A 20,015-nucleotide genomic window follows, 5' to 3' on the forward strand; every position below is an offset into this window, starting at 1 on the left:
ATGCGGTTAACAAAAGGTCTTAAACATTATAAATTAAGAAAGTATCACACATTTAGCTGAATTGCAGTATGCAAAAATATACACCTAAATCTAAAATCTCTCACAACATGCAATATGTACACAAATTATATACAATTAACATATCTAAGAGTTGAGAGCAAGAAAAACAGAATTTAAATCATTAATAATTTGGCTATTATATTATATTTGGGCATGCTAACAGAGAACAGAATCAAACTCTTGCAGTTTCAGATGGTTGACAAGTGTCAGCATTACCTGCCTGTGCCTAGCGTTGTCTCAACATTTTACTATATTAAAAGCTATAGCTTCCTAAGTGTATTCGTAGCTGGTGTCCGTTCGGGCTAATCCCGAGCATTGTCGCAGGCACTTAGTGATGGCCATTAGCCCTTCCAATGTAAAACTTACTGAGATAACTTTGGATTCCTAACAATGTATTCCCACCAAAAACAAATTTGATAAACAAAATAAAATATTATTGCTTCCAGAACGACCACACATGCATCGGCCTAGCAGAGCTAGATGCCGATGGCCCAGCAGCATGGCCGCCGCGCGTCATCGCCGGCGTCACCAACTTCACCGCCCGCATCGGTCCTGCTGGTGGCAAGCGAGGCTACACTCCTATCACTGGTATGATTACAACTGAGTACAAAGCGGCGCACTTTGCACTCCCGGTGCATCTCACTCCCACTTAAATAGTGATGTAAGCGTATACCAAAGCGAAAAAATATATTAGCATGTATGTTCAAAATATAAGTTTTTTTTAATCTGAATGCTTCGTAAACCAGATCAATGAAATTAAGTCTACGAATGGTGAAGAGCACTTGCTAGTGACTTTATCTAAACTGATATATCATTTCATCCTCATTTTTTGTCACTATCACTAGACCAAGTAGGTAATTAGGTATATCAGTATCTACAAGAGAACCTTAGTTGAAAAATGGTATTGTATAAGAGTTGGAAATAATATACGTGGCTTTCCATCAGAAAAGGGCCCTTATACAAATGAAGCATAAGAAGCCTTTAGGTATGGAACGCCACATATATTTAAATTGCAGTGTTGGGTTCTCTAAGTAACCGTAGAGTTGATATAAATTGATTAATTCGTATTTTCTTGTTTTACATGCAGACAATGACATAAGTAAAGGATTTTTACCGTATGGTAACTATATTAACCCCTTTTATCCTCCTATTATACGTTATTTTTAGGGTTCCTTACCCAAAGGGTAAAACCCTATTACTAAGACTCCGCTGTTCGTCCGTCTGTCTGTCTGTCTATCTGTCTCATCAACCGTGATAGCTAGACAGTTGAAATTTTCACAAATGATGTATTTCTATTGCCGCTATAACAACAAATACTAAATTTTTTAATTTAAACAACATTACCATGCCTAAAGCTTTACCATGACTAAAGCACTCGACTCAACTCAATCATTACCACTCACTATGACTTAATCTCAATCATTTGACTTTTTATATAATGAAAATATAAATCATTTATTGATCTTAATTGCAGACAATCATTATTCATTAATAATTTTGAGTATGCACTAATTCAATAACGACTTTTTATAAATGTTTACATCAAAACCCATGTAATAGTACCTAATAAAATAGAGTATCTTGATACCTACCGGAAAAATTGGCCCTAATAAAATTTCGAGTATATTTGGAGAAAATGCTATTATCATCACACTTGCTAGGCGATGCGGTCCGTAAATCCTAAATTTCGACCTAGGGCTGTAATGCACGTACGAAGTTTTATTTCATTCCCGTTTTTTGCTCACAAGTGTGATGAAAAACATTGTGTGTGCCATGGGCGGTACAGGAATTCCGTACTCGTGTTAATCGCCTCCGACTCCGCCTCGCCGAAGGTCTTCAATCCACAGCCACACTCGTTCGTAAATTCTTGTATACTGCCCTTAATACACAATGTACTGTACTTTAAAAATGTCCAATATTAATTCCTACTTATCTCTCTACCAGGGCATCCATCTTGGGGCATCGCGTGGTACATCAACGACCAGCTGATTCCGGAGCTGTATGTGGAGCGTGGCAAAATGTACACCTTCATTGTTGAGGGCGGCGAGGATCAGACCAACCCTGCTAAGTATGTGTCACTTATATACTGTTAATCCCTCTTTACTTTGGTTGCTGAAAAACACGCATTAAAATATTTTGGTACCTAAACACTAAATTCGTCCAAAATCTGTATAAAATGTATGGAAACAGTATTTCATTAAAAATAAATCCGTGAAATTAATTTAAATGAGAAATTGGGTTACTTTCCAACAGTCCGCTGTTAAAAAAATTAAAATTATTATATAAAAAATATAAGTATGTATGTACATACAAGAAATCTTTAATTTTGAAGTTACCATCTTTCCATACCAGCAGCATCAGTTTTGACATTTGCTTTGACAAAGGAAATAATGATACCACATTCGCTTTAAGAAACCTACCATGATTTTTAAATCATGGTAGATTACGGCATGGTAAGTTTATGGAGTGTTTAAGGATTTATAGTTTGTCAAAGGACTGTCTCATTTCAAATATAGACAAAGAGAATCATACTATCTTTGTCTTACACTAGTACTAGCACCCAAAAGAAAAGGATGAGTATAGTTTTATTTGTTCTTATTTACTGATAATTTGGTTTGACCAACTATATGAAAGTTAAAACTTTCATAAACCCTTATACACGTTAGTTTTGTCGTGTACAAATATATATTCTGTTTATATACAATGTTTGTACATTTAATTACATTTTTAAAACTAGTACTAGACTATTGCTACTCGTACAATAGTCATGCCAAAAAGTTGAGGCCTAATACTTTATTTATAATTTTATTTATTCTAGATTCCACCCGTTCTACATCAGCGACTCATCCGAAGGCGGTTACGGGCAGAAAAAGCCAGAAGACCAGAACAAGCAGCGCGTGTTTGCAGGAGTGGCGCGCGACAACGAAGGCTACGCGTACCCAACTGCTAGTGAGTTTAGATAAGAGTTATTGATTGACAAGTCTAAGAAAAAAAAGTTTGATAACTGAAATAGATGGCGCTGTACTACATCGTATGTATTGTATGTAAATGAGCTAACTTAAGGTTCTAAGGCACTTTCCCTCCAGGGCCCATTAATTTTTTCCAACCTTTATACTCTTTATTGTACAAAACACAAATATGGCACATACAGGTTCAGGTATATGGTATATATGTATTGTGGCCGCTGGATTGTCAAACGTTAACTTTTTTTTAACAACCAGAGTTACCGCATAATGTACGGAACCATACAGCGCCATCTACATGATATATACGAATTTGTTGTGAACATTACGCATGATTAACATATTTTAAGCTTTTGCAGATCTTACTCTTACTAAATAATTACTATTGAGGAAATTTTGTTATTAAGTTCCGATAGTAATTAATTTTGTACTATAAATTGACTATTTAGTTTAGCCAGCCAAATTTAGTTCTAGCCTGAGTGTATATTAATTGCATAAATCTCTATTTATTTTAGCAAACGTAAATAAAGAGATATAGTTAGCCACGTTTGCTGAGCTAAGAAATTTTGACGTGTCTGTATTTTTAAATGATGTTTTTCATTTCAGTTGGCCGCTATTGCGAATGGATACACAAGACAACGGACCAATCGGCCGTCTCTGACACGTTCGAGTCCTATATGAAGACTCTACAGCTAGAGTGTAATGAAGGCGAGCCAGGAATACTCAATTGGACAGTAGCCGAAGAAACGCCTGATCTGGTGTATTATCAGGTAAGTACGGATATTTAAGCAACGTTTTTCCTTAGACTAGAGACATAAGTAACACTAGTAATCGCATTTTTTCGTATAAGCTGACGGTGCAATTTCTTAAGCCTTGATAAAGAGTAACGACAGAGCTTTAATTTTATTCACCTAACCTAACCAGCGCTATAAAATGGAACGTCTATTCGAACAGTTCACACACATCCAAGAGGGGCTTTAGCTACCTTTTTTTCTTACCCATAGATTTAACACTAACTTGTTTGAACAGTTTATTTCAATAAATTATTTTTGTATACCGTAAGTTTTAACTTTGTGAACGGAGGTTGTTTAGTTTCTAAACCAATGACGTCACCATCTTGCTATCTAGAATGTACCTAGTTAAAAACCCACAGATTATACTGGTTCCAATTGGAACCAAAAGTGACATAAGTGTTTCATCCATTGTTTATTGTTCTTAGAACCATGTCATATCTAATGACAGGTTTGGTTTTTAAGCGACTGCAGCGCCATCTGCGTTAAGCTTTGCGCGATTATCCTCATTGACAAGAAAGTTTTACTATCCTAATTCCAAAACTACTTTTTTGTTCTAGTGCTACACACACAATAACCTGGGTTGGAAGATTCACGTACTAGATCCAGGGCAACCAATACCACTTCCAGGAGATCAAAGAGCTAACTCAGCAGCTGTATACCTACCAACGGTTACGGCATTGATTGTCATTTTAACATCCTTTTACAATATTGCATCAAGATAAGATTGCATTGCTTAAATAGCGAGCTCTGTTAAAAAAAGTGTATGAAGCGGCAGATATTAACATGATTATCTCAAATTGTAAACTTTGGAATTTACAAATTAAAACTAAATGAACGAGATTTGCTGTTTCATATACGTCGTGGAGATTGTGATATATTGTTGGGATATTATTATAATATAAGAAGTAACAGAGCTCGCACGAATTTATGTACAGGAGTTTTTTTTAAATTGGGTAAATAATGTCAATCAGAGTTAAATCAATTTCATATCAAGTACATTCTATAAATTGCATTTTGTGCATTTATCTTTACGATTTAGCTTCAAAATATAGATGAAAATCAATAGTTTACTATTGTAATACTAATAAATGAATATCATAGAAGTAATGATTATACATTTGTGTATTAAATTTTACGGAATTGAAAAAGCTTACGGCTTGACGATAATTACATTTTAATGATGTAAGTAAAAAAGCGTCACAATAGAAACTTCGACAATAAAAATCGTCTAAATGTATTTAAAATAAGTAGTTGTTAAGATTATTTTAGGTGCATGCCTCGTGCTTGACAATATAAATAGATTTTTAAACATTTTGTATAACAACTATACTTTTATTATTGTTAAGTCTACTATTGTTAGTATGAAATATACTTATGTGACAATAAATGGAATCTAAACCAATTACTACATAATATAATACTTTTATATGTAAGTGCAGCGTTCGTGTTTTACGCAATATATATTATATATTTTATATAGATATCAAAAGAAATTGATCATTCATGAAAAAAAACTTACTGAGACGAGAATTAACATTTACAAGAACGCAGTTAGAATAAACTAAATTGACTTTTGAAAGTCACTAACTAAATTATTAAATTAATATCATTAAATGTGTAAAACTGTACGAAATCGAAAGATTAGGTAAAATTTTCAGCTGCAGACATAATCAGTAAAATATAGTATATAATTTTCCTGTATCAAAAATGATTTTACAAAACAATAAATTAAGTATAGTGATGTATAATACATATAACCCCTTTTAAATTATTAGAGTGAAGTGTATGTCTAAAATAGAGTAATTATGACATATGTCTGACAATAAAGTTCGTCTTCTAAATTGATTAAGAATAACAATCTTTATAATATATACAGCATGGTGTTAAACCATTAGGCTTTCATCCTGGAACTGTAATTAGTAAATCAATTGTTGTCGTACAGATTTTTATAATTACGAGTGATGTTTGGAAGATGTATTTGCTGTGAAAAGAACAAAATAAGAGACAATAAAATGAATTGTTAAATTTAGTATTTATGTAAATTATTTCTAAAATATTTTACGATTGCCTATCATACTTTAAATTTCAAATTAGTATAAATAGATTGTTGCTTAGTAAAACTTATTTTACCTGGATGGCCTCTGACCACGATAAGAAGTTTTCTACAAATAGTACATCATTATTAGGTCGTCCAAAATAATCATAATTTGAATTAAGTCAACCTAGGTTAGCTATAGAACATTTTCAAGTTACCAAGATGAGGATTGTTTTGACCTAAGAGGTACCTATTAATTATTATTATATAGCCTTGAATTATTTTATATGTAATAAATTATAATGTACTGAATGTTACTCTGACAATAAATTTGAAATCGTCTGAATAATAATATCTCTATTATAAATTTGTAATTTACGTTGTGTGTTTAAGGATACTATTTTAGAGAAATGGTTTTATATATAAACTTTTACCTATTAGATATGCATAACGCAGCGTACTACGTAGGCGAAGCGAGGCGATGCGACGCGGGGTGAATCAAACCTTTGATACCTATAGAAGTGTCTTACGTGGGCGATCTCGTAGTGATTGCGAACGCCATGGGCCCGCCGCTCTGCGCCGCGCCGCTTCGCTTCGCGATCGCGAGTGGTTCGCTTACGTAAGACGCAGCGTAACGATATCGTAAGGGAATATATAGACAATAAATACTAGAAAGTAATTTTAAATCATTTTACACTTCGTAGTCGTAGATGTTGGAGCACAAATTTCTGTTAAATATAAGATTTTTTATAGTAAGTAGTTAATTAAATTTGTAACTAAAAATAACAAATATAAAAGTTTTCAATTAATGTCAAAGGCCTGTGCTTTATATTGTGAAGTGTTTGTGCCTCTGTCGCAGAAGTAAGGTATATTTAAAGTTACTAACAGCAAAACGGTGCTTAGTTTTGGTATTTATCTCAAAGTTATTCTAATTTGTCTAGATATATGCTTGACCTTAGTAAAGAACAGCAACTAACACCATCGATAGAAAACCGTGGAAAATATAAATGAAAATGTAGTTTATTGATTTACTTAGTATTTTTAGAATTATAAATCATATACATTTACATGGTTTTACTGCTTGCCAGAGGTTCGTGATTTTTTACTATTCCATTTGGAGACGATACTCATAAAAGAAATTACAATGATCTTGTATAATGAATCAATAAACAAATCAACCTTGTCAATAATAAAAGGAAAATCTGTGTTTATAATGAACCTACAAAATAAGTGATACTAAACAGTAAAAGACTTTTTATTCTGTGAACTAGATATATTTATACTTTTTAAACGCTAGTTTTTTATTATGGCATTAAATAAATGGACATTATTTTTTCGAGCCCCTTCCAAAAATAATTCACAATTATTTTTAAATGGACGCTATCCTTGATTATTGTGCCGCAATGTTAAAAAGATTGAACAATAATAATCTCATTATTCCATCACAGAAACGTACAAAGTTAAACAAAACCACTGAGCCAGTTCTTTTTAAAACATTAATAGCTATTGCTGGTAAGTAGCAATAGCTATTAATGTTTTAAAAAGAACTGGCTCAGTGGTTTTGTTTAACTGATAGTTTAAAGAAGGTAAACAATAATATTATACTTACGTAGTTTTGATTTACACGTTTTTATAAATTGTTATTTTTTTTAACATGTAAAACAAATGACAGTTAAGTTATAATAAAATAGTATGGATGAAGCTTATAATGTAACAGCGAAAATTTAAATTAGCCCCTGAGTCTAGTTTTCATTAAAAAAATTGCAGCTATAGCCGGTCAAACAAGTTTGTCAGTAGCAGAAGGCGCGAAATTAAAATTTTCTATGGGACGATTACTCTTCGCGCCTACATTTTTTAAATTTGCCGTTTTTTTATACTGACGGAAATGGCTTGACAGACTATATTTGCTGATTTTGATAACTGTACATATTTATCCTAAGTAAAGTGAACAATACTGTTTGGCTAATCATTGCTGTTACTTGTGTAATTTATGATAACTTTGACATTAAACACCTTTTCCTAAACTATAAGAGAGTTCTTATTCTCCCTTTGCAATAATTAAATCTAAGGCAGTGGGGAGACACTCCTTCTTTCGGGCAAACTCAGCTCCGTCAGTGGTGGGACACTCCTCCTTTCGGGCTAACTCAGCTCCGACAGTGGTGGGACACTCCTCTTTTCGGGCAAACTTAGCTCCGTTCGGCTCAGCATTGCTCCGAGCAATTATTAGGGTTGGCACAACTTGACGTCCCTTTGCGTGCACGCGACCACAGATAAAATAATGACTTGAATTTTGGCAACCCTAAATATCCGAAAGGGATAGTGCCATACGTTAGAAAGGGATAGCATGATTCGACCCTGAATCGCTGTCATATCATACTTCGGGTCTTTAAGAAGTGTCCTTTCTGTACGGTAATAGGGTATTTGACAACATTAAAAATATATAACGAATTGCTGTCATCCTGAAAGATAATAAACTAATAAAGTATATTTCACTATATTTGAATGTAAATTATGTTTAGTTTTTGGAAAATAAACGAAAGAAAATTTAATATTTTTTGAAATTTCATCAGGGACGTGAACGCTCTGTGATTGGTCAACGCTCGGATGACGTCACACGCGGGTAATCATTCTTGATTGCCTTGAGTGTTTTAACTGTTTTATTTGTATTTAGTTAATTTTAGTTATTGTTCCACAGTTTTCTGATATATTCCGATTTATCCATATATCTAGTAGCACAATATTCATAAGAATCTCAAAATGGAGCCGAAATATGTGAAAGCTGATAGCGGCAACCTACCAGACATAGACGCATTAATGGTTGCACTTTTCTTTAAAGATAATCCGGATTACTATGCTGCGGAACTTAGAAATGTAAAAACATCTGTGTGAGTATACGTAGAAATTGTTTATTTACGAACATTTCGATTTCGATAATACGAATACGACGACGATATACCTATATATATAGAATACGATGACGAGAATAGTATCTCCATACTGCACTTTAGTTTGAAAGAAAAAGTATGCTACTAACTACCTACTAATGCTGAAAGAGCTATGTTATGAGGTTATGTAGTAATACATTAAATACCTAGATCTTGTTTCGTTAAATACAACAAAATCCGCTGCTTTAACTACCATATTTATTTACAGTTAAATATTACTTACATCGAAGTGGTCTTCACACATAAAAACATTTGTATGCGCTAAAATGCTCTTTGGGTCTCTTCGTGCTAGTTTTAACCACATTTTTCTTTTTTTGGGATTCGTTGGAACGGAAACAAACAATTTATCTTGATTTTTTATAGTCGTACTTGAACATTGCGGCACTATACACCATTTTACAGTGAAATAATCAATTCAATGCACATAAACCATAAGATTTACTAAGGTCATTGACTGAGTTTACTCGCGTGTGACGTCACACGTGTCACGTGATTAGCCCCTTTGCAAAAACAGCGTTTAAGGCGCGTTCAAAATGAATAAACTTTAACATTGTTTTTTTATATTTAATACAGGAAATTTCACGGAAATATCAATGTAGTGTAATTATTAAGTCATAAACAATCAATTAAAACCATTTTCAAAAATTAGTCAAATAGCCTATACTGTTACTAATATGACTTATTCTGTCTAAGTAAAATGAGCTAACTTAAGCTTTTAAGGCACTTTCCCTCGGGCCCATAATTTTTTCCCACACTGTATATGACAACCCAAAATCTACCAAATAGTAGAAAATTTGTTACGCGTCGCGCGTGTGAAACATTGCGGTCACTGACTCATGTTTCTTTTCTTTAGTTCGACTTTTCTTATTTTAAACTTCAAAATGTGTTTTTGTTTTTATTAATATTAGCCCAATGCATTCAAAAATCTTTTACGGTAGTGAAGCTTACTGTGTTGTAATTTGAAAGCGAGTGAAACTGCAGCAAACAGTTGCACTGCACCTGCTCTGTTTTTTTACTACACACGGAAATACACAAGCTCTACCATGGCAGAAAAAGTAAGTAAAACTGTATTTTATGGATTCGTTTTTAATAAAACCTCTTTCGTGTAATTTTTAAGCACCTGCCTAAAAAGTTACCACGGGTTCTCACTTCAAATTGAAAAAAAAATTAACACCTGCTTCTGTCATGTTAAATCTTAATTATTTTGGTTCGTAATGAAATTGTAAGTGTTTCTCTGAATAAATAATTCAATAAATGGTATAAATATATATAGTCTTGACGTTCTAAATCCAATTTGTGACATGCTATTATGAAATCATGAGAAGCCATGTATCAGGTTAAGTGCCATAAGTAAAATGATTTAGATTATTATGAATCTAGTAGTGATTTTATTCTATGAGTTGTGTCAAAGAGGATATAATAGGAGTTATATCTATCTTTGGTTGTGTTTAACTATATTAGGCCATAATATTCATAACTATTTGGAATTTATGTAATTGACAGAAAATTCAAATTCCAACCAATCTAATGTATCTGCCACTTGAAGGGATAATTCTCAACACATTCGCGGACACGAATGATATAGCATGTTTATACGTGACGTTTTCAAGCAAAAGGTACCACATTGTCGCTTACCATAAGGACGAAATTTGCTAGTATCTTTATACGAATAACCTGTCAGAGCGTCCTTATGGCAAATAACAATGTGGTACCTTTTGCTTGAAACAACACATATGTAAAACTAGATTTACTTAAGGTCAATGCAGGGAAGACCATATATAAGGAAACATCTCGGTTACAGCCGGACTCGCACACAGAGGGTTCCATACTTTTTAGTATTTGTGGGTATATACCCACAAATACTAAAAAGGCATCAGAAAGACATCATCTGTGAAAATTTAAACTGTCTAGCTATCACGGTTCATGAGATACAGCCTGGTGACAGATGGACAGCGGAGTCTGAGTAATAGGGTCCCGTTTTTACCCTTTGGGTACGGAACCCTAAAAACCATCTACCTACAAGCTCTTTTGTCACTTAAACTCTTGAAACAAACTCATCTTACAAAAGATCGGCATGGCATAGGCAAGTGAAGCCCTTCCTATCTGAGCAATATATTTATCCTGCCATCTCTGACTTGTCAAAGATATTTTATTTAAATAGTGACCTTGAAGTTCAAAAATTTGAATTTAAAATTGTGCAAAAACTGATGCCCAATTCGGGTTGCCCACAGATGAAAGGATATACAAATACGAGAGTTCTTGCCCTATGACAAGTCTTACCCCGCCACAGTCAAGGGCGTCGCCAAGGGGGGCAGGGAGCATGAGAACAAAATTTTTCATGCGGTTTTCACCTATCAATAGAGTGATTCTTGAGGTGTATAATTTGTTAAGGTTTTGTGTAACCCATGCGAAGCCGGGGCAGGTCACTAGTTTATTAATATTATTATGACAGTCTTCTCAACACTATTATTATCCTCCCCACATTGACTTTATCCATCCAGACAATTCAATCACTATAAGTTTACTGGGGTTTACTAATGTATTGCCAAAAATCGTTTCCCAAAGTATTACTTCCCAAACTATTTTACGCAAATTATCATTTGGCAAAATTTCATTTCGAAAATTTTCATAATCCAACTTAACCTAACCCAACCTAGTACGTCATTTTCATTTCGCAATATGGGGTTGGGAAATGAAATGGTTGCGAAGTAAAAAACTTGCTAAAATTTCATTTGGGAAATCAAACTGATGCCATAAGTTTGTTGGGAAGTGAAATTTGGCGAAAAATATTTTGGCTAAACGGCGGTATCCCGTTTATTGGCGTCACACTTGACAGTGGTCATGGTCATAATATCCAATATTGCTCGCAAGATTCACAACATCAGTCAATCTCTATACCCAAAGGCTCCCCTAATTTTTAACCAGTGGAGTGAAGTGTTTTACGATGGCTTGTGAAGAAAATTAGACCCATATTAGCTCTGGCTTATATTTTTAAATTTCTATTTACAGAAGATACCAGAAAACCCCCTGCCCGAGCCAGCGGAGCCCGCCCAACCCAAGCCAGAGCGGAAGCCCTGCTTCTGCATGCCGTCTTTCACGAAAACCCCGCCGCAGGATTTATATAGGCAGCTGTTGCCAGCTATGCTATTCTTGCTGACGTTTGTGACAGTTATGACCATGCTGCTCACTTATATGGACACTTTTGGTAAGGTTTTCTTGAATAATACAGTTGTTTATTAAATGATTGTTTATTATTCATATTCATTATTACATCACAACAAAAATTACTCTTACTCTAAACTATACTACCATAGAAACTAATACTCGAATGAGATGATTAATTCATGAATTAGTTATTTTTAGGGTTCCATATCCAAAGGGTAAAAACGGGACCCTATTACTAAGACTTCGCTATCTGTCTGTCTGTCCGTCTGTCACCAGGCTGTATCTCATGGACCGTGATAGCTAGGCAGTTGAAATTTTCACAGATGATGTATTTCTGCTGCCGCTATAACAACAAATACTAAAGACAGATACTAGAAACAGACAGAAACGTGATTTTTTTAGTATGTTTGTTAGTTAGTGTGGGTCAAATCATGGAAGCTAAAATTGACCCTGCCCGATTAAGCTGAAATTTTGTATGGCTTACTGATGTTTCGGCGAAAATTACTTGACAAACTTTCAGTTCCCAAACTATTTATCCCATATTTTTAATTGGGCGAAATTAAACCTAACCTAAAACTAACCTAACCCAACCTGGTACGTCATTTTCATTTCGCAAGTATGGGGTTGGGAAATGAAATTTATGAAATGGTTGCAAAGTAAGGTTATGCCAACGATTGGTTTGCCAAATGAAACTTTGGCGAAAAGTTGGTTGCCAAGTTAAATTTGGCGGAAGGTAGTACACCATTTTGTATACATATGTAAATCGGGTGACAATGTAATGTGACATGGAGCTGATCTGAAGATGGAGTCAGGAGGTGGCAATGGAGACTGTGATAAAACAACGCAAATTGTGTTTGTGGTTGTAAGAATTGTCTCGATGAGTATTACTAACCTTTGGAAAGAAGAATACAGTCAGCGATAAAAGCTTGTACCAAAAATTCAAGTTTTGCCAAAAACTTATCTACAGTCTGAGCAGGATTCTCAATAGCGTTTTTGTTTTCAATCGTGTAATGTTCAGGATTTTTTTACTTTTTGCCCAGCATCATCTTTGATTATGTTAAATATTTTAATTTAACTTAATTTTTGAACAAGTTACCACTTTTCTTCTCGTTGCGAAGCTGAAGAAGAACAGATAGAAGTATAGCAAAGTCCGCATTCTTCATAATATCGATTTTTTTGTGATATCTACATTTAGTGACAGACTAATTGTTGGTATCTACTTAATTTTTACTAACGAGAATCTAGTCTTATCAGGTACTTTAATTATCCGTTTGCCCAAAGAGAATTAAGAAGACAAAGTGCTGACTCCGGTTTTGCTAGTGCCAAGTAGCAGTACTGATAGTTCCGCTACTTCACGCTAGATGTAGACTACGAAAATAATAGTCTTTTTGGTAACAAAACCGATGTATAGAGTGGGCACTCTATGTCTTCTTAATTCTCTTTGGTTTGCCTTTATGTATACCTAGACCTATTAAAAACCTATTTATAAAAAAAAAAACACTGTTTGCAGCCAGAGGAGCCCAGCAGTTCCGCCTGAACATGAGTCGCGACTACGAGCTAAAGATCCCTCAAGAGTCCGACTACTTGGTCGCCTACGTGCGCCAGTGGCACCTCGGGCCGCGCCCCAACAAGGAGACGCCGGCGCCCGTCTACACGGACCAGGCCAAACTTATAGATCAGCTGCTTGGAGAGGTGGTAAGTACCTTAAGATAAAGTTAAAGATAGTTTATTATTCGTCACGTCAAATAAAGCTACGCCGGCTCTAACCCTACACCTCTGCCCCGAGAAGATTCTAAGATGCCTACTCTTTTTTGTCTCTTGGGTCACTTTTTAAAACTTGTCTTTTGGTTCACCCTTGAATATATGTCTTATGGGTCTCTATTGTTCGCCAAAAAGTTTTAATTCATAATGTATTGTTTGTCTGCATTTTCGTTAGTCATAATTTGTTTGGTTTAGAACTCGTAACTTTTTAAGATTGCCATAAAACAAACCTAACCTATACCTATAGGATAACCTTACGAAAATCCTGAAAAGTTAGCGGTTTCAGTTTTAGGACTAATGACAATATGACAAACAATACATTATGACTAAAAACTTTATGTGAAAAAAAGGGACCCCATGTTGTTGTGTTATGGATCACTCTTCTGGGTGGCTTTTCTATACATGTGTCCCCTGGGTCACTAAGAATATATCTCCTGTATGCTAGTTTTAAGGTATTTATCTATGAGTCAATGGTTGCCTGAAAACGAAGATTTTTCATTTAAGGTTGTCTAAAGTCAACCCTGAAGAAATCAATAGTACAAGTAGTAATACAGAAGTAGTAGTAGTAGTAATACATAATTTGTTTTTCGACGACGAATTATATCATAAAAAACCGGACAATTGCGAGTCGGATTCGCCAACCGAGGGTTCCGTACTTTTTAGTATTTGTTGTTATAGCAGCAACAGAAATACATCATCTGTGAAAATTTAAACTGTCTAGCTATCACGGTTCATGAGATACAGCCTGGTAACAGACAGACGGACGGAGGAGTCTTAGTTATAAATAGGGTCCCGTTTTTATTACCTTTTGGGTACGGAACCCTAAAAAGGGAATTATGTAGATATAAATATAATTCTCACCTTTCCATTAAACCATGATTAAACCACAGATTTAATATTGTTATATTTATTTCTGTGCATTAAATAATGTTTCAGTACAACGGCACATTCGTCGAAATCCTCCCCCGTGGACACCGCGACCCTACCACCCTGTACCTCGAGGTTGAAAGGGGTTGGAGCGGACTGGCCGTTCGGGCTGCCCCAAGGGATCATTTAGAGCTGGGTGGATCTGCAAGGACCCTGAACGCCTGTCTTAGCCCCCTCGACCATCCTATACAGGTACAGTGGAATCCGTTTAATATGACTCCGCTTATACTGACCAACCGCTTACTATGACGCAATTACTGTGCGAAGTTTTTATATAAAATTCTTTGTGATAAGATGACTTTGTTTATGGTGACAAATCGCTTACCCTATAAATCCTATTTTTATGAAATTATGTCCGGTTATACTGACATATTCGCTGGTTTTCGTGGCCGTCCCCACGTCTTTTCCTGCGAGGACGTTTGGTGCGTGCGTGGCGTTTATGTTGTTTAAGTTTTGATTATCAGTAAAAGTTGATAATTGGTACAAGGTTAATAAAACTCATCTTTCGCAAAGGAATGTGAGAGTAATTTGGAAAAATTAACATAAATAAGAAGTTAATCAACTATGCTTTATATTTATATGACATCCGCTTAGTATGACATGTTTGTCACTTCCCTTCGATGTCATTATAAGCGAATTCTACTGTATTTAACAGACTGAGCGTAGCTGGAGTGGTCTAGTTGTCAGAGTGGCCCCAAGGGATCACTTAGAACTGGGCGGCTATAATTAATGATCTAGATAGAAAAATAACACCTGCGTTTTTTTTACATTTTTTTTTCTTTGCTTTTTTCATTTCTTTTTTTATATATTACAAATTATTACAAGCCATTATTTACACACAATTTATATAAATACATTTATTAATAATCTATGTCATATATAGCCTTTTCATTATGCTGGGCCCTGCAACAATGGTTTACAGTCAAACCTGCTCGCAGTTATTGTCAGGATGCTGTTGGAGCTGTTATGCATATTCTTTTTCTTTCTTTATAGTTGGAGGGTTGCTGTTGCAAGATATCTATTTTTATGGGGGATATATATTCAGCGGTATGTTTTTCAGCAATTAATTTATAGTCATCTTTTTTTTTCAGGTTCCCTTCAACGAATCGGATGAACACGATACCTTCTTTAGGTAAGCGATGAAATAATTAATTTTTTTACAGTTTATTCTTATGAAGCCATGATTGTCTCCTGGGTGACTTTAGAAAAAAATTAAAAAATGTTTAGGTATTGTTAAAATAATCACAAGGTACAAAATGTTTAATCCGCCACATATTTCGTCAAAACACAAACGTCATCCGCACAAGCATCGTCCTGACCTTATTCTACATTAACTTTAACGTCTAACACTAATATAAATCATAATTTCTGCAACAAGCTTCGTCAAAAACAAATCAAATTCGTCAAATGTTTAATTGTTTAGTTGTGCTTATAGAAGTCTGTCACTAGCGTAAACTAGCTTAAGTAAAATATTTGTAATGCACAAATTATGTGATGTAAATTGCATTTAATTTGTGTGCCATAATGATTTATATTTTTTTTTTACAATCATATAAGCAAAGAAATAAACAAACATAATAAAACTTACTATTTTAGTACAAAAAAAACCTACAGATAAAAAAATTGGTCCAGATCGCCGTCAACAAGGGGGGCAAGGTTGACCGTATTTCCTGTCTGTTTAGTATATTATAGTTGATCATCATCAGGTCCCGCGTGCTGTGCCTGCCGCTGTACACGGTGCTGCTGGCGGCCGAGGCGACGCGCGCGCACTACGTGCTGCTGGGCGGGCCCGCGCACCTCCACCACGTGCCCTTCCACAAGGTGCAGCTGCAGGTTGGTTGTTGATCAGGTCCCGTTCAACTATTTAGATCCAGCGACAACCCAGACACGATATCTCTGGAGAAGGAGGATTAGGAGAGCCGACCCCAATTAGAAATGGGATAAGGCCAGAAGAAGAAGAAAAACAATGAATCATTTTCGCACATATAATTTTAAATTCCCAATTTTTGCGTATTTTTAGAACCATCGTTGGAAACATTTAAGGTTTCTTTGGTCTCTTAAATCAGCACCATATTTTTGTCAGGTGATTGAATACCGTTCTGCTGACGCCGACGCCCGGAACCAGACGGCGCAGTTCCTTCTCACCAAGAACTACACCGTGGCGGCCACCTTCCCCGATTCCATCATGTTCGCCCTCAACCACTGAGTGAGTTTGTAACTGTCGAATCGCATACATGTGGAAAAACTAACAGCGAAGGTAAAAAGCTATCATTGATGGTTTTAGACAAAATGTCAATTTTCTTCGTACTTTGAAATAATCTCATATCTCACATTGCTACTCAAAGTTGAAACGCAACAACTCTGTATGCATCCCATACACAGTTCGTACATTTTTCTTTTGATTTACCTAATAAGATAAGTTATTTTCAAAGTAGTAACGATTTGTTTCTGTGTTTGGTGATGTCTCATTAAATAAATGTTACGTCTACTTGAAACATTGCAGTACCTTACATGACAACTTTATGTAGCTATATCATAGTTGTCTCCTGGGTTACGGAGCGGAATAGCAGAAAAGATTAGACAAAATTCTGCTTCAATATTTGTATGCGATTCGACGTTAAAACAATGTTTTGTGATCTTTAATAATAATAATAAATAGGTATTCATCTCAAATCATATGAACTAGACAAGGAACATTTTCTGTCAAGTGCCTTAGGATTCAAATATAGTTTGTATACATTTTAATCAAATCTGTAACAGTACCTAGCTTCAAAGGCCAATTGTGACTTAAAGCTTTAGCGTGAAACACCATGGGATGCTTGAAAGATTTATTTCTAACTGCCTCTAATGGGTAGTCTATTTTTTAATAAACACAAACGTCAAAATTACAAAGTCCAAATAATTTTATATAACTTTTAAATGAGCTTAGTTGGGTTATACACCTTACTATAGACGCTAAAAAGCTCCAAATGTAATATTAATCATTAAACATTAAGACTCAGTTTCAACTACCTGTTCTACAGATTTGGTTAAAACGTGTATGGCACAGTAAAGTAACCATTTGTGGACCTTATGTACAAAATAAAGTCTAAAATGGTCACTTATGTGTAACATAAACAACCGGCAGCTGTGTTGCTCATTGATACACTGATTTACGATAATCACATGTTGTCACTTTTATTGAATGCACAAATATATTAATTAAATCGTGGAAAGTATCATGGAGTTATAAGATTTCAAATAATCGCGGAGGAAAGGGGACGACGTCACGTGACCGCTTCTCGCGTAACAAACTGGCGATATATAAGCAATTGAAAATCTTTATAACTCCATTAATAGTATGGGAAGAGGACGGTGAAAATATAATAGAGAGAATTGGCATTGCCATTAATGTTGGCATTTGCGTTGTGTGTCCTTAATATTTGAACGGATAAAGTTGAAATGTCATCGGCATTTTCCCACCATTTGGGGTAGAATGCGTCCAAGTACCGTGCCGATGACAGGGTCGAGTGGAGAAAACGAGGGGGAGGCCTTTGCCTAGCAGTGGGACACCAAAGTATGCTAATTAAATATATTTATAGTTGAAATGTTTTCAAATTAACATAATAAGCATTTGAACATGACAATCTGGTAATGATAGTGTCTGTTCCTTTCAATCGGTGACGTTTATTTTATTAGGTGGATAACGCAATCCACCATCAGTCTGCTCATATATCACTCTTGTGGCAGATTAAATAAACCAGCAACTACAATATTTTAATTGTGATATTGTGTGATATTCCATAATGGAAGAAATATCTTGTCCCCTGGGTCACAAAATGTTACCTACTTAGGAGAATTCCCTGCTTAAAATGAACTCAGTTGACGCGAAAGTCGTAAACATTTATTGAGAAACTTTTCCGTTCAAATATTATCGATAAAGGCGGTAAAGAGAGACAATAATGATTGTTAGGTTGTGTCTGTCTGTCACGGTGTTACTAATAAAAAATTAATAATAATGTCATTTTAGCAAAAGAATAAATAAAATATTGGCTTTGCTAGGAATTTTGGCACTTGTACACAATTAAATTTTTTACACGCATTTTAGGACACGAACTGATTCGATGAGTTTTTTATACATTAGCATTATTTTATTGTGAATGTCAATGACAATACGCAGTAAAAATTATATCAACTATACCCTGGGTGTATTTCGATCAAAAAACTCTGTCATATGTCAAAATTAGTCACTTATGTGACAGTGGTGTTGTTTTTCATTTATGTTAAGATTATTGTTTTAAAAAAGTATTTAGTTTCTAATACATAAATAAAAAAACTATCTACGCAACCATCCGTAAAAATACAAATTTTTGATGGTTGATTTTTGCAACCAAATCACAAATCAGAGTATAGGTTTAGGCAATTTTACTGTAGATGTTAGGTAATGAATGATCAGTATTGATTTCCATCCAAGGTGGTTGTGTGATTATCATACAACAATGAATGCCCAGTGTTTTTGGGTGGATCAACTTTTTTTGTGTTATTCTGCCCCGTTAGCCAGGAGACAATAATAGCGTAGTTCGTTATAATAAATGTTATACTACGTTCTACTTATATTGTTATGATAAGTAAATGACCCATTGTGGAACGGCCTTATAATTATCATCAAAATGTATATTTGGTTATGTTAAACACCATGGCAGCGAATGACAAAAAAAGTTGATTCACACTTTTATTTTAAGTATTTCTATTTTATTTAATCCGTGGTTGCTATTTTAATTATTTAAAAAATTGTGTCATTCCAATTATGCCGATTCCTCTCGATTATTTAATTTAAAAGACTGAATATCGAATATTTTGTTTTAATATTGAGCAGTCAATCTTGGTAAATTTGGATTCTCACTGAAAATTTTAGAACCAAATATCATAAATAAATAATAAAACTATCATACTTCCACAAGACCTAAGAATTATTAACAAGAATAATACTAAACGTATAACATAGTATAAAAAATGTGTTCAAAATTACCAAGATTTTCTATATCAATGATCAATATTTTTTTACAATATTTAAGTGGATTTAATGATTTTTAATGATATAATTAATTAATGAACTCATAATAACGATTAAGTGATCACGATGACAATGAACGGTTTTAACGATTAAATTATAATTTTAGTTCAATAGATAATTTTAAGATTTTGTGTTAGGCTTAGTTTTATGCGCTCAATTTTTCTCAAATAAATGGCTTTAATGAAATTATCTTTTATTGCGCTCCCCTAGGTACCTACTAATGTTATTGATGTAGCGAACGAATAGAGGGTCCGCACAGAGCGAGCATACGCGCGAGGCAATTTCCTCGCGCACAAAACGGCCAGTGTAGAC

The 20,015-nt window shown here is 34.6% G+C and overlaps 2 protein-coding genes across 8 annotated transcripts in view; both read left to right on the plus strand.

Moving 5' to 3' along the window:
• The window catches only part of LOC134750666 (protein Skeletor, isoforms B/C), a 46,853-nt gene extending 39,739 nt beyond the window's left edge, over window positions 1-7,114 (plus strand). For 3 of the 6 annotated variants that reach the window (XM_063685892.1, XM_063685893.1, XM_063685896.1), the window contains 6 exons: window positions 507-648; window positions 1,148-1,180; window positions 2,005-2,128; window positions 2,879-3,009; window positions 3,630-3,793; window positions 4,375-7,114. In XM_063685892.1, the coding sequence (XP_063541962.1) occupies window positions 507-648; window positions 1,148-1,180; window positions 2,005-2,128; window positions 2,879-3,009; window positions 3,630-3,793; window positions 4,375-4,539 (759 nt within the window). In that variant the 3' untranslated portion in view covers window positions 4,540-7,114. The remainder of the gene's footprint in view (window positions 1-506; window positions 649-1,147; window positions 1,181-2,004; window positions 2,129-2,878; window positions 3,010-3,629; window positions 3,794-4,374) is intronic. The other 3 variants (XM_063685897.1, XM_063685894.1, XM_063685895.1) reach the window with 1 other exon arrangement.
• Window positions 7,115-9,593: 2,479 nt separating this feature from the next.
• On the plus strand, window positions 9,594-16,921 carry LOC134750541 (protein Star). 2 transcript variants are annotated; one of them, XM_063685739.1, is made up of 7 exons: window positions 9,594-9,852; window positions 11,807-12,002; window positions 13,473-13,657; window positions 14,660-14,842; window positions 15,742-15,782; window positions 16,357-16,483; window positions 16,734-16,921. In XM_063685739.1, exons 1-7 carry the CDS (start codon window positions 9,841-9,843, stop codon window positions 16,854-16,856), a joined length of 867 nt encoding a protein of 288 aa, XP_063541809.1. In that variant the 5' UTR covers window positions 9,594-9,840; the 3' UTR covers window positions 16,857-16,921. The 2 variants fall into 2 exon arrangements, with proteins under 2 accessions (XP_063541809.1, XP_063541810.1); XM_063685740.1 differs by lacking the exon at window positions 9,594-9,852 and adding an exon at window positions 9,977-10,133.
• The last annotated feature ends 3,094 nt before the right edge of the window (window positions 16,922-20,015 follow it).

This window comes from Cydia strobilella, chromosome 20 (genome assembly GCF_947568885.1).
Source record: "Cydia strobilella chromosome 20, ilCydStro3.1, whole genome shotgun sequence".
Lineage (NCBI taxonomy): Eukaryota > Metazoa > Arthropoda > Insecta > Lepidoptera > Tortricidae > Cydia > Cydia strobilella.